At 49.1% G+C, this 15,485-nt stretch overlaps 1 protein-coding gene across 3 annotated transcripts in view; it reads right to left on the bottom strand.

Annotated features, from left to right (window-relative positions):
- Positions 1 to 15,485, bottom strand: part of LOC121554061 (septin-9) — a 73,396-nt gene that overhangs the window by 34,728 nt on the left and 23,183 nt on the right. For all 3 annotated transcript variants that reach the window (XM_041867507.2, XM_041867504.2, XM_041867508.2), the window contains exon 2: positions 13,330 to 13,980. In XM_041867507.2, the coding sequence (XP_041723441.2) occupies positions 13,330 to 13,980 (651 nt within the window). The remainder of the gene's footprint in view (positions 1 to 13,329; positions 13,981 to 15,485) is intronic.

Genomic DNA, 15,485 nt, shown 5'->3' with positions numbered 1-15,485 from the left:
TGGAGAAGAAGTAAGAGAGGAAGACGGGACTCTGTGATTACCTACTTTCTCTCTGTGCGGTGGTTCCAGAAAACCTCCCATAGTTATGATGATAATTATCCATAATAGAAACCTTGCCATGTGCTGTACTGGGAGAGACAGAGAGAGAGTTTATCAGTGTTCGACTAAATGAAGACTAAAAGATCTAGTCATAACATGACAAGTTGTCAATGGTTTTTCCAATGATAGATTTACTGTAAGTTTGATGATTTAAATGATGGTGTATCCTCTTTCTAAAAGACATGTCAGTACAGTCTAGAAAGGGAGAATACGACTAATTGTAGACGTGTACTACTGTACTCAAAGCGGCCTCTACATTTTGTCTACAATGCAATGACTTCACGTAGTTAACCAACACTGCATACTATCAGAGGCAGTAATGTTGCCCTTTCCCCTAAATCTTCAGCTGCTCTTCCTTGTTCCATCTCCTACTCTCCTCCATGTCTTCTCTCCCCTACGTCCCATCACTGAGTACAACGCTCTACACATCGTAAAGGTGAAAGTTCACCCAGAGTTCCTCTGAGCCAAGCTATTTTAGCTAAATTGACAAAGCTAGCTACTTCCACAGGATAATGACTCCCAATGTAGCGGTGTTAGCTGTGTTTAGGCAATAAAGGACTAGCTGTTCACCATGGAGGTGAGAAGCCAGTCAGGCAAGTAAGCACTGTGTGTGTGTGTGTGTGTATGTGTATGTGTGTGTAAGGCTAATCCAGTGTTGTTTGATCTAGGGCTGTTCAGAGGGGATTAGGGTTTAAGTCTAGTCATAATATTACCCCTGTCAAACACACCTCGAGGCACTGTACCATGTGTCAATGGGTGAAATGATGACTTCATCATGGACTGGTCTCATTCACTTCAATGTAAAGTGAGCATCAGCAAGGAAGTTGTTGCCTCAGCTATTATCAGCATGGGGCACCAGCCTGTGCAACTGACACCATTTTGTGTCAAAGACCCTACAGTACTTGAATTATGTCCGGAGGAAATGTATTGAATGACAGATCAAATCAAATCAAGTAAACATGGGAAGTGGCTATATGACCAAATCGATAAGATCTGTCAGTGAGACATTTAATTAACATGGATTAATTTCTTCGTGTTATTTACAAAATATATATAATTGAAGATTAATAAACAATTGATCATAAAAAGTAACTGGTTTCCTCTTCTATTGAAAAGCTAATGATCAATAACCCCCTGCAGTACAGTGTCTCCACCATCCACACCACCACCCAATGGACTAGTGGCTTGTCACACCCTGGCTCTGGGACTCTATATGTTGAGCCAGGGTGTGTTCATTCGATGTGTTCTGTTTCTTTGTTTGGGTGTTCTAGGTTGTCTGTGTCTATGTTTGCCTGTGTGACTCCCAATCAGAGGCAACGAGTGTCAGCTGTCGGCTGGTTGTCTCTGATTGGGAGCCATATTTAAACTGTATGTTTTCCCTTGGGTGTTGTGGGTTTTTGTTCCGTGTCGGTATTGTTAACCGTGGACTTCACGAGTCGTGTTTTGTTTGATACTTTAATTAAATAAAGTCATGTTTGTTTCACACGCTGCGCCTTGGTCTACTCACTCCTACGACGATCGTGACAGAAAAACCCACCATACAACGACCAAGCAGCGTGTCCAGGAACACACGCAGGAGGTGACGCTGGTGGATGTCCTCCTCGGTTGGGGGCAGATTACCGAGGAGGAGGCCGTCCGGTACCGGAGGGCTATGAAGGGGGAGACCCAGGCAGGAGAGGAGCAGCGGCGTCAGCAGTGCCATCGTCGGAAGGACGAGAGGCACCCCCAATAATTTTTTAGGGGGGGGCACACGGCATGGGCGACTGGGCAGCAGGAGGCTGCCACAGGGCGTAATGGGAGACGAGGAGAGAAGGCCACCGGGTTACGGGAGCCATTGGCGAGAGGAGGGAAGGAAGTTGTAGAGGCACGGCGAGAGGTACTGAGGTGTATTGCCAGTCCGGTCCGGCCCGTTCCTGATCCCCGTTTAAAGCCAGTGGTGTGTGTTCCCAGTACGGTCCGGCCTGTTCCTGCTCCACGCAACAAGCCTACGGTGTGCGTCAACAGCCCAGCCCGGCCTGTTCCTGCTCCACGCACCAAGCCTACGGTGTGCGTCGACAGCCCAGCCCGGCCTGTTCCTGCTCCACGCACCAAGCCTACGGTGTGCGTCGCCAGCCCTGTCCGGCCTGTCCCTGCTCCACGCACCAAGCCTACGGTGTGCGTCGCCAGCCCTGTCCGGCCTGTCCCTGCTCCACGCACCAAACCTACGGTGTGCGTCGCCAGCCCTGCCCGGCCTGTTCCTGCTCCACGCACCAAGCCTACGGTGTGCGTCGACAGCCCAGCCCGGCCTGTCCCTGCTCCACGCACCAAACCTACGGTGTGCGTCGCCAGCCCAGCCCGGCCTGTTCCTGCTCCACGCACCAAGCCTACGGTGTGCGTCGCCAGCCCTGCCCGGCCTGTTCCTGCTCCACGCACCAAACCTACGGTGTGCGTCGCCAGCCCTGCCCGGCCTGTTCCTGCTCCACGCACCAAGCCTACGGTGTGCGTCGACAGCCCAGCCCGGCCTGTCCCTGCTCCACGCACCAAGCCTACGGTGTGCGTCGCCAGCCCTGCCCGGCCTGTTCCTGCTCCACGCACCAAACCTACGGTGTGCGTCGCCAGCCCTGCCCGGCCTGTTCCTGCTCCACGCACCAAGCCTACGGTGTGCGTCGACAGCCCAGCCCGGCCTGTCCCTGCTCCACGCACCAAACCTACGGTGTGCGTCGCCAGCCCAGCCCGGCCTGTTCCTGCTCCACGCACCAAGCCTACGGTGTGCGTCGCCAGCCCTGCCCGGCCTGTTCCTGCTCCACGCACCAAGCCTACGGTGTGCGTCGCCAGCCCTGCCCGGCCTGTCCCTGCTCCACGCACCAAGCCTACGGTGTGCGTCGCCAGCCCTGTCCGGCCTGTCCCTGCTCCACGCACCAAGCCTACGGTGTGCGTCGCCAGCCCTGTCCGGCCTGTCCCTGCTCCACGCACCAAGCCTACGGTGTGCGTCGTCAGCCCAGCCCGGCCTGTCCCTGCTCCACGCACCAAGCCTACGGGTGCGTCGCCAGCCCGGCCCGGCCTGTCCCTGCTCCACGCACCAAGTCTACGGTGCGCGTCGCCAGCCCGGTCCGGCCTGTTCCTGCCACTCGCACCAAGTCTACGGTGCGCGTCGCCAGCCCGGCCCGGCTCGTTCCTGCCACTCGCACCAAGCCAGGGGTGCGAAGTCGTCAGTCCGGCACAACCCGTGTCTGGGTCATCGGTGCCAGATCAGGTACCGCTTTATTGCTCCCCAACGGAGCTGAAGCTAGCCGCTCCTGCTACGTCCAGGTCAGCTCCAGCCAGCGGAGCTAGACTGGACCAGGGGCGCTATGGGGGGTTCATTGGAGGGTGGTGGTCAAGGCCGGAGGCAGAACCGCCGCCGAGGAGGTATGCCCGCCCAGCCCTCCCCTGTTTTGCTTTAGTTGAGGCGCGGTCGCAGTCCGCGCCTTTAGGGGGGGGTACTGTCACACCCTGGCTCTGGGACTCTATATGTTGAGCCAGGGTGTGTTCATTCGATGTGTTCTGTTTCTTTGTTTGGGTGTTCTAGGTTGTCTGTGTCTATGTTTGCCTGTGTGACTCCCAATCAGAGGCAACGAGTGTCAGCTGTCGGCTGGTTGTCTCTGATTGGGAGCCATATTTAAACTGTATGTTTTCCCTTGGGTGTTGTGGGTTTTTGTTCCGTGTCGGTATTGTTAACCGTGGACTTCACGAGTCGTGTTTTGTTTGATACTTTAATTAAATAAAGTCATGTTTGTTTCACACGCTGCGCCTTGGTCTACTCACTCCTACGACGATCGTGACATGGCTGATAGAAATAGAATCACAGAACATTGACTTGAATGGGGACGCCCGTTCTAGTAATTCTATTTCTATGGTGGCTGATTACTATTATTACTGTACCTCCTTAGGAGAGGTCCAGCAGAGAGAGGTGGTCAGCAGAATGGTCTCCTACACACATACTGACCCCACACACACCCTGCCCTGCCTCCCATCTGCCCACTGCCCAGCCTAGCAGATGGCACAACAGTGGTACGTATGGCCATCTGTCCAGTGCCCACTCACAATGCATGCGCGCGCACACACACACACTCTCTCTGGCCACACAGCAACAGCTGCTGGTTGTGAGGCACTGCCCTCGACAAACACCTATACATGACGTCAATATCTGGGAATCTTGTATTGTTATGGTGAAAGAGAGAGTTTAATTACAGCAAAACACCATTAGCATTCCAAACAGCCAGAGAATGAGGAAAACATCATTATCAGAGGATGTTGAGAGCCGAGGAACTGGCCCAAAGTTGACCTTCTCTTTGTCAACCAGCTGTACAGTTCGCAAAACTGAGAAATACAGAGCTCATCCTGGTCAGCCCGTAGCAGCTGGGTGCAGTCTATAAGCAGGACCAGACAGGACCAGACAGGACACCTCTAGAAGATAAAAACTGAATAAACCAGATAAAGACTGTGGTAGAGCCAGGAGAGGGTCCAGACACTGATAGTGATGATAGTTGTTGGCTGCTGGTCAAGTGGTCAGGAAAAAGTCCTGGCTCTACCTATTGTGTACGGTCATGACTAGTGTCAGGCCAGCTTGACCAGCATTGAGAGAACTCACTAAGGAAGACAAGAATGGGGACTGGGAGAGAGCGGCTCAGGGAGACTGGAAATAGGAGGAGAGGGGAACTGGGGTAGCTTTAGTGGAGTGTGTGTGTGTGTTGCTGCATGGGAACCTTCTTTAACCCCTGACTTCCACCAGGCGGAGCAGAGTAAACAGAAGCTTCCGGAAACCTTATCTGGGGGACCCTGTCCTGTTTCCACTTCTCTCAGCTCCGCTCCACCCACAGTGGGAGACCTCAATACAAACAGACAGACACAGGTTTTCCACTGACCCAGTCAGTGTCCACAGCCTCCAAAATACTTAAAATCACATCAGGGATAAATCCCACACAACACAAGCAGACACATTCATTCAGTTTCAGTGAGATACAGAACAATGTGTGAGTGAGAGAGTGAGAGAAGAGAAAGTGGGGAGTGAGAAAGAAAGACAGAGTGGATAAGAGATGTACTTAAAAATGCACCTTTAAGTACCGTCTATGCCCTCAGCAATGTCCTGTATAAGATGCAATCATTTTCAGCAAGCCAGGTCCCATAGCTAACTCCCCTAAGCCAAACCCTAACCCTACACGCCACTCGTCATACTGCACCTCCTGCTGGCCTCTCTGAGCTCTGCACCCACATACATTATATTATGACCTAACACTGTTAGCACTCAGGGGAGCTGAAAGTGAGTGGCCAACACTGCAGTCTAATGACCTCACTCTGTAGTTTTCCTTGCCCACTAACGCTAACCCTGAGAGGTTTGGAACCTGTAAACAGTTTAAGATGAGCCATGATGATATACTCTAGCATGAGGCCTTCTCTCTCTCTGATAATGACACAGCAGGTCATGCTGAGTGCAATTAAACTGTGAGATGCCTGACCACTGTCTGAGGTGGTGTGTGTGTGTACGTGCATGTGTGTGTGCGTGCGTGTCATAGTCCTCCCTTGTCATCAAGTCCATGCTTGTTAGCTATGTAAAAGCAAAATGTACACCAGCCCAAACCCTGTTGCGCTCCCCTCTCCCCTAAGATGTTGACACCTACCTAGTCCTGTCCACAAACTGAAAACAAATATGAAGCCAGACTCCAGAGTGTTGTTAAGAACACCCAATAAGCATAATCTCCAGTTCAGTATCTGCCTGGTTAAAATGAGTGGGGCCTCCTTTCTCTCTTTGTACCATAATGACTTGGTGAATGACTTCATGAATACCTCAAATCAAATCAAATTTTATTTGTCACACGTGTTTAGCAGATGTTATAGCGGGTGTAGCGAAATGCTTGTGCTTCTAGCTCCGACAGTGCAGTAATATCTAACAATTTCACAACATATACCCAATACACACAAAAAAGTAAGGAATGGGATTTAAGAATATATACATATATGGACAAGCAATGACAGAGCGGCATGGACTAAGATACAGAAGAATATTCTAGATGTGCAGTATATACATATGAGATGAGTATTTTCTACTAGTTTTTAGTGATTTCAATAGGCAGCAGCAGCCTCTAATATGCTAGTGATGGCTATTTAACAGTCTGATGGCCTTGAGATAGAAGCTGTTTTTCATTCTCTCGGTCCCAGCTTTGATGCACCTGTACTGACCTCACCTTCTGGATGATAGCGGGTTGAACAGGCAGTGGCTCAGGTGGTTAATGTCCTTGAGGATCTTTTTGGCCTTCCTGTGACATCGGGTGCTGTATGAGTCTTGGAGGGCGGGTAGTTTGCCCCCGGTAATGCGTTCGACAGACCGCACCACCCTCTGGAGAGCCCTCCGGTTGTGGGCGGTGCAGTTGCCGTACCAGGCGGTGATACAGCCCGACATGATGCTCTCAATTGTGCATCTGTAAAAGTTTGTGAGGGTTTTAGGTGATAAGCCAAATGTCTTCAGCCTCCTGAGGTTGAAGAGGCTCTGTTGCGCCTTCTTCACCACACTGTCTGCGTGGGTGGACCATTTCAGTTTGTCGGTGATGTGTACGCCAAGGAACTTGAAGCTTTCCACCTTCTCCACTGCGGTCCCGTCAATGTGGATAGGGGGGTGCACCCTCTGCTGTTTCCTGAAGTCCACGATCATCTCCTTTGTTTTGTTGATGTTGAGTGAGAGGTTATTTTCCTGGCACCACACTCCCAGAGTCCTCACCTCCTCCCTGTAGGCGGTCTCGTCATTGTTGGTAATCAAGACTACTACTGTTGTGTCGTCTGCAAACTTGATGACTGAGTTGGAGGCGTGCTTGGCCACGCAGTCATGGGTGAACAGGGAGTACAGGAGGGGGCTGAGCACGCACCCTTGTGGGGCCCCAGTGTTGAGGATCAGTGAAGTGGAGATGTTGTTTCCTACCTTCACCACCTGGGGGCGGCCCGTCAGGAAGTCCAGGACCCAGTTGCACAGGGCGGGGTTCAGACCCAGGGCCTCAAGCTTAATGATGAGCTTGGAGGGTACTATGGTGTTGAACGCTGAGCTATAGTCAATGAACAGCATTCTTATATAGGTATTCCTCTTGTCCAGATGTGATAGGGCAGTGTGCAGTGTGATGGCAATTGCATCATCTGTGGATCTATTGGGGCGGTAAGCAAATTGAAGTGGGTCTAGGGTGACACGTAAGGTAGAGGTGATATGATCCTTGACTAGTCTCTCAAAGCACTTCATGATGACAGAGGTGAGTGCTACAGGGCGATAGTGATTTTGTTCAGTTACCTTTGCTTTCTTGGGTACAGGAACAATGGTGGCCATCTTGAAGCATGTGGGAACAGCAGACTGGGAAAGGGAGAGATTGAATATGTCCATGAACACACCAGCCAGCTGGTCTGCGCATGCTCTGAGGACGCTGCTAGGGATGCCGTCTGGGCCGGCAGCCTTGCGGGGGTTAACACGCTTAAATGTCTTAATCACGTCGGCCATGGAGAAGGAGAGGCCACAGTCCTTGGTAGTGGGCCTCGTCAGTGGCACTATGTTATCCTCAAAGCGGGCGAAGAAGGTGTTTAGCTTGTCTGGAAGCGAGACGACGGTGTCGGCGACGTGGCTGGTTTTCTTTTTGTAGTCCGTGATTGTCTGTAGACCCTGCCATATACGTATCATGTCTGAGCCGTTGAATTGCGACTCCCCTTTGTCTCTATACTGATGTTTTGCCAGTTTAATTGCCTTGTGGAGTGAGTAGCTACACTGTTTGTATTCTGCCATATTCCCAGTCACCTTGCCATGGTTGAATGCGGTGGTTCTATCCACGGTTTCTGGTTAGGGTAGGTTTTAATAGTCACAGTGGGCACAACATCACCTATATACTTCCTGATAAACTCAGTCACCGTTTCAGTGTATATGTCTAAATTATTTTCGGAAGCTACCTGGAACATATCCCAGTCCGTGTGATCAAAACAATCTTGAAGCGTGGATTCCGATTGGTCAGACCAGCGTTGAATAGTCCTTAGCACAGGTACTTCCTGTTTGAGTTTCTGCCTATAGAAAGGGAGAAGCTAAATTGAGTCATGGTCAGATTTGCCGAAAGGAGGGCGGGAGAGGGCCTTATAACCATCCCGGAAGTTTGAATAGCAATGGTCGAGTATTTTCGCAGCGCGAGTACAACAGTCAATATGTTGATAGAACTTCAGCAGCCTAGTCCTCAAATTTGCTTTGTTAAAATCCCGGCTACAATAAATGCAGCCTCAGGATATGTGGTTTCCAGTTTGCATAAGGTCCAGTGAAGTTATTTGAGGGCCGTCGTGGTATCGGCTTGAGGGGGGAGATACACAGCCGTGACTATAACCGAAGAAAATTATCTTGGGAGATAATACGGTCGGCATTTGATTGTGAGATATTCTAGGTTGGGTGAACAGAAGGACTCGAGTTCCTCTATGTTACTATAATTACAAACTACAATTACACCATGAGACGTTAATCATGAAACACACACCTCCGCCCTTCTGCTTCCCGGAGAGATATTTATTCCTGTCTGCGCGATGAACTGAGAACCCGTCTGGATGGACCGATTTCGACAGAATATCCCAAGAGAGCCATGTTTCCGTGAAACAGAGTATGTTACAGGCCTTGATGTCTCTCTGGAAAGAAATCCTTGCCCGGAGTTCTTCGAGCTTGTTAACCAAAGATTGAAGATTAGCGAGTAGAATACTTGGAAGCGGCGGGTGGTGTGCGCGCCTCCTAGGTCGACCAGCAGGCTCTCCGAATGCCTCTCCTCCGCCGGCGATGTTTTGGGTCAGCCGCTGGAATCAGTTCAGTTGCCCTGGGGAGAGCAAACAAAGGATCTGCTTCGGGAAAGTCGTATTCCTGGTCGTAATGCTGGTGAGTTACCGCGCTCTGATATCCAATAGTTTTTCCCGGCTGTATGTAATGATGCAAAACACTTTCTGAGCTAATAATGTAAAATATAATACATAAAAAAACTAAATACTGCAAAGTTTCCTAAGAGCTAGTCTCGAGGCCGGCATCTTCGTCGGCGCCTTGTAAGCGCCTTGTAAGCGAGCGAGGCGTCTCTTACTATGATGGATACCAGGGGCATATTCATTACGCCGATTCTGTTGCAAAACATTTTTTAAACGGAAGCAAACAGGGAGGGACCTGAATTTGTCCAATAGAAACTCTAGTTTTGCTCTGTTTGCTTCTGTTTGGTTCTTAAACGGTAAACAGTTTCCATAATGAATACACCACAGGCCCTGCTGTCAAGAGCGGCTTTATCACAATGACTTTACTAGAGATACCAATCAGACTGCTTCAACTAAGACCCTTTTAAAGCTGGAGTAGGTTTAATCACATAACGCTGTAGGTCATTCTAGTTCCACATATGTGGCGCAGCATGGAATGACATGGGGAAGGGGAAACTGGATACAGTACTTCGGAATTCTAGGGAATTAGTACAAAGATTCTTACTTTGGGAATGTCTACCCTCGATTCCACGGTACAGGCCCAGTGTGTGTGTGTTGTCATCAGAGACTGTAACTAGCGTGAACTTAGCCAGATGGGAATGGCAGCCCCCCTGTTCCCTAAACTTCCCTCCTGGGGGGTCCACTACTAATCATGTTAATCAGCCTGGGATCTCCCTACCCTTCTGGCTCTCTGTGTGTGTGTGCATGTGGAGGGATTCTCTGTAGAGAGGGGACAGTGGGGCCCTCATCTGGTGTGACGCTGCAGAAGGTCACATGGTGACACAAGGGGTTAGGGGACAGGGACAGACAACACACAGGCAGGCCACCAGAGGAGAATGAAGGGGTATAGAGGAAATCCTTCGTCGCAACTTTGTTGATCAACCAAACATGTCATTTCAGGGCCAATGAGACACTATGAGAATTTATACAAACAAATTCAATGCTGGGTTAGAGGGCTTGAACTGGCAGAAATGATGGTATAACACCACCCAGGACAGTGGTCAAATTGAATCTCAATGGGCCTTCCTCTCTGTATTGTTACAGTATAATGTAACAGTAATGTACAGTATAATGGACCTCTGGTTGTAGGGAGGTCAAAGGGCAGTCAACCGTGGTAAATCATAACCCTGTCAATCTACTGTAAAGGTCAATGTAGACGTGTAAATGGGAGCAACAGTGCACTGATTCAATTGAAGAGTCTTCCAATTCCTTATACAGTACATATAAAACATATTGAAACAGGTTATTTTGTGTTCTATAAACATCAGTTATCTGTTGATATTTAGAGTCACCTACAGAGATCAGAGACTGACATTTTGATCCTTCAACTAACTACAAATGTATCCAGATGTACTCCATTGTACTCTATTGTGGTGAGATCACACAATTGGCTGGAAGTGCCACCGACTCAGATCACATGACCTAGGCTGAGAGAGGAAGAGCGGCGAGGTCAGGACAAGGGGAAACAATCGCCCTGACGGACAGCACACGGAAGGAAGGAAGCCCGGGAAACCAGAGTGTGTGTCTCTGATGTCATTACCCGTTTGAAAAACTGAATGGACAGGAAAATGGCTTATCACTCACAAAAACACAGCTGACGGTAACGTAGAAAACTTCACAAAAGGCACTGAGTCAACAATCTGTACGCCAATGAAAAGAGTTTCATATCCACCATTATCTAGGCAATATCTTGTATTGAAAGAGGATCAATATCTCTTTTAAGTCACTTGTGAAACCATCACATCTATCACTCATAGTCACCTATTGAAATTAATTACGGCCTACTTATGTATTATGTCGGAGCCACTTTCTCCTACTTGACACAAAATCTGATGGAAACTACCCACAACCAGTCCACTACAGTGCTGTGTTGTTCATGTTTCTGCTCCACTGATGCCATCTCCCCACATTGGCAGACGGAGCAGGACAAAGCAGGGGCCAGAGTCACTCAGTCAGTCAGGGTGGGCCCCGGCCTCAGGCCCTCCAGGCAGGTCACCCTTCATTTAGAGCCCTAATAAGGCCCTCTCCCCCTGGGCAAATAACTAGCCCAGACCTCCGTGGCCTGAGCAGGAACCAGGCTACAAGACTCCCAGGTCCAGAGCGGAAAAACACACACACACACACACACACACACACACACTATCGTCCCATCAAATCTGAGCTCTTAATATTGGAATATAGCCTACAAACTTGTACTGAATGATAAAGTATGGTCATTTATACCAATACTGTTCCAATCCAGGAACACATAATGCTAAATGGTCTGTGTCAACAGGAAAAAAGCCTACAGAATTATAGTTCATTAAAACCAAGTAAGTCATGAATACTTGGCAATGTCGCTAATAGCACTGGAACTGGAACATACTGGTTTATTAAATACTGAAAGCCATGATTTATTTGATAACTTTGGATTTAGAGTTTGAGGAAGCGAACGACCAAGGCTAAGTAGAATGCTTTTCTGCATGTGGCTGTGTCCAAAATGGCACCCCATTCACTATATAGTGCACTACTTTTGACCATAGCCATAGCTCCACTATATAGGGAATAGGGTGCCATTTGCGACGCAGCATGTGTGTTTGTCCATCTGATAAACAAATCAATGCGTCTAGCAGCTGTAGTTTCCCTGCAGCTGGTCCCATACTGTGTGCTCCCTCAGTCTAAGGTCTAAAACGTTGTCTTAACGTTATTTAAAAATTCTCTAAACGCTCTCTAAACATGGCTTAAATGCAGTCTAAAGACTGTAAATGCTGACACATTAGGTCATATTTGGCTCCGGGTTTTATCCCTCAGTTTACAGGAATCTAACTTGGCTCGTGTCGGATGCCCCTTCTGGGGGCCGAGACACGCTCAATCTGCACAGGGAGGAAAGAAGAGGAGTGGTTGTGTGAGGAAAGAGAGGGATAGACAAAGAAAGAGTGAAAAGCAATGGAAAGAGTGAGTGAGTGAGTGAGTGAGTGAGTGGGAACCCAAATGTGTCAGATGCTGCCGACTGCTAAAACACCCTGGTTTGCCTTGAGACAGGGTTCTCTCCATCCATTTATACATCCATTGTTTGCACATGTAGGAGAATAAAACAATATATTGCGGTTATCGCACAGTCTACCAAAAGTGCATGAATTGAAGAACAAATTGCCTGAATATTTCTTGTACATTCAATGATAGGGGACTGAGTTGAGAGGGAATTGAAGAACAAAGCAGCTTAACATTTCTTGTACATTCACTGATAGCGGACTGAGACTCTGGGCTCCAGACAGAGCAGAGTGGGACAGGAGGGACAGGCCGTACTGACAGACAGGCCCAGGCCGGGCTTTAATCAAACAGACCTCTCCTCTTACAGGCCCACTCTGGGGACCCAGAGTTCTCCACTCTGTGTGTGATTGGATCTTCCAGTCTCTCTGTGAGGTAGAAGAGGAGGGCGACTGGAGGGGGATGATGTGTTCTGTAAAATGTTCTGTACCTCCACCACTGGAGGTTTGAAAACTAAATGTGTATCCAAAATGTGGACACCTACACTACTGTGTACTGTGGAGTTATGTGCATATTGCCAATAGTCTTAAACAGTAAGCTGACATGAATACAGGACCATTGCACACTTTCTCTATATACCTAGCCTCACTGGTCCCAGATCATGTTTGGCATGACAAAAAACCAATTTGAGTTGGCTATGTAGCACAAACAGATCTGAGACCAGTCAACGATGCACTCTTTGCTTACTCATACCACTTTTACAGAGTGGCATCTCTCCGCCAAGTCAGCCTGTATCAGACTGGAGGCACTCAGCCACAGTGTTGGAGAGGCCAGCCTTCTTATCCTAGAAACAGGCCCCAGATCAGTGGTGTGAGCCCATTACTGCCTCCACGCCTCATTGGGCCTCTCTGCTTTCTCACGCCAAGCCTCGGCTTAGCAGCCTGTGCAATGCCACGGGGAACTCAAGCCCAGATCAAAACACACACTACCATACACACCAGATCCCATGAGCGGTGGTTAGCAGCTCACACACACCAGGCCCAAAGCCTCAAAACGCTGCTTTACTCTCATGTACATCCTGGTCATCTCCAAAACAACTTCACAGTGAGCCAATTGGAAGACAATGGAGAGTTGGGGCCTTCCTACAAACCCAAGTATCTCTAAGGCTGCTTCAAGCACCTCACTCTGTTAGAGTGGCTAATTCCAGGATCACATGTGGAACCTAAGGAGTTAGAGGGTTCAGGAGAAGAAACCTAGGGTTGGGGGTGAGAGCAGTACTGTTAGAGGTTAGAGGTCACTTACTGTCAGGGTTGGGGGACTTGGTGCGGTTGGGCGAAGAGCAGCGGATGGTGGTGACGATGGTGTTGTGGTGGGGGTTGGGGTGGTGTGGGTGGTGGACCGGTGCATGATGACCATGGTTCTCGTGGTTGTTCTTTCCATTCCCCATTGTCTCGGGTGCTTTGGTGATGCTGATCCCTGGTGTGGTCCTTGTGGCCGGGCCGTCCCCCGGACTGGGGGGCTCAAACCTCCGGCCGTGGCTAGGGGGCTCGGGGGTCCGGGCCCCTCCGCGAATCACCGCATCCTGGGGCGTTTTAGCGAAGGTCACCTCCCGTTTGTGGCCCATCTCGGGCGTCTTGGAGTGGCCTAAGACCTCGGGTCGTTTCGCGCCGAATCGGAGGGAACCAGGGCTGGTTGGATCCACCTGCTTGGAGGAAATGTCGATGGAGAGCTCCGTACGTCCCCGGGATATGGGTTCAGGAGGCTTGGAGCCGCCCCCTCCCATGATGGTCTTGGGGGTGGAGCCGTTGTTGTTGTTGGCGCCCAGCTCACGGTAGTAGATGCTGGTGGGGGACATGACGGGGCGGTGGTTGGTGTTGTTGGGCGCCCGGCGGGAGCCTGGCGAGGAGTTGGCCGAGGTGTCCACATCCTCCACCTCAAACGACCTCTTTAGAGCTGCATGGAGGGTGAGATGAGACAGACACACTCAATCAATGAGTCATCCATACTTGACCATTTCTGACATTGCTGATAATCAGAGTGCACTTAGGGCCGGTTTCCTAAACAAACATTACGGCTAGTCCTGGACAAATACCACAGGAAATATATGAACAGTGTATTCTAATTCCAGAGGAGCAACATGAGCTGTATTGACGTCCCTGGCATCATAGCTGCTTGAGGTTAGTGGGTAGCAAGAAGCTGGAAAAGCAATCTCAGCGACATCACAAAGGAAAATGGCAGCAACAAGCAATTAAGCCAAGCTCAACTCATTTCAATAACTCTTTACTAGTGGTGCCAATCTGTCACTACATACGACTGCATATGGCACTGTATAAGTTTATACAAGTTTAAATGGTGCCAGTTCTATGACACAGTGTGGTACTGTATGTTATAAAATGTTTTCATGTTTTACTGTGATCCAAATTATACACCCACTTGCCTGGGCTCAAATGACCTTATACTTGCATGGCCTTATATAAATTAAAGTCATATATCTGCCCTTTATTCTCTACATGCATTCTTTAATATTGAATGAGATATGGATGAGTCATGGATGAGCAGTAGTAACTGATGCATAGCCTATATACAATGCATTAATACCAAATTAACAAAGGAGACATGCTTCCCCCAGGTTACTGGTGGCTTTCTTAGAAAATCCTAATAAATACATTTGAACAAAAACTTCAGGCTAGTTTGGCCTTGTAGGCACTGCCTCTTGGAAGTCAACTTGAATCCCATGGGGAAGATGCTAAGCTAGTCACTGTGGTTACGAGCTGGTTATGACATCACAGTCACACACATCCATGTCCTCTCTGTAACACTCATCACAATTCAAAGCTGATGATCAGTTCTGTTATGGCCTAAAGTGTGTGTGTGTGTGCCTGCACGTGTGCGTGCATGTGTGTGTGCGTGTGTGTGTGTACACCCACAGAGAGGGGGTACTCAGCCCCTATCCCATTGCCCTCTCCATAAACCCAGTCCTAGCTGTGAAGGGACCCAGAGAGCTGCAGACAATCACACCAAAACCTTTCCTCAAAACATCAATTATGGGCCTGATCTAATTTTACTGCTATAAGCCTCTTCATTTTATGACAGAGACACTCGATACTCTTTCTCCCCCTAAAACAAATCCTCTTCTTGCCAAACTATAATTTAGGGCGCTGGAACAAATGTCTTGCTCTTCTCTGACCGTTCAATTGCATTTTTCCAGTTCAAGGACATATTTATGGCCTCATAAGTGTCCATGATGTCTATATGCTGTTGTATGATTGGTGTTGCTAGTCCCCTTCCCTCTGTATCTCTCTATTTAAAACACTCGCTGCCATGGTTACCGTACACCTTTCCATTTTCCTTTGCTGATCTGCCTTTCCTTGTTCTTGCATTCCCTGTGCATTGAAACAGCTAGCTAACCAACGTTAGCATAGCAGCATTAGCAAACTGCTAAATCTCCTAACTGTATT

This window comes from Coregonus clupeaformis, chromosome 38 (assembly GCF_020615455.1).
Source record: "Coregonus clupeaformis isolate EN_2021a chromosome 38, ASM2061545v1, whole genome shotgun sequence".
NCBI classification, from domain to species: domain Eukaryota; kingdom Metazoa; phylum Chordata; class Actinopteri; order Salmoniformes; family Salmonidae; genus Coregonus; species Coregonus clupeaformis.
The sequence above is the reverse complement of the archived record's forward strand: the minus strand, read 5'-3'. Positions and strand labels throughout refer to the sequence as shown.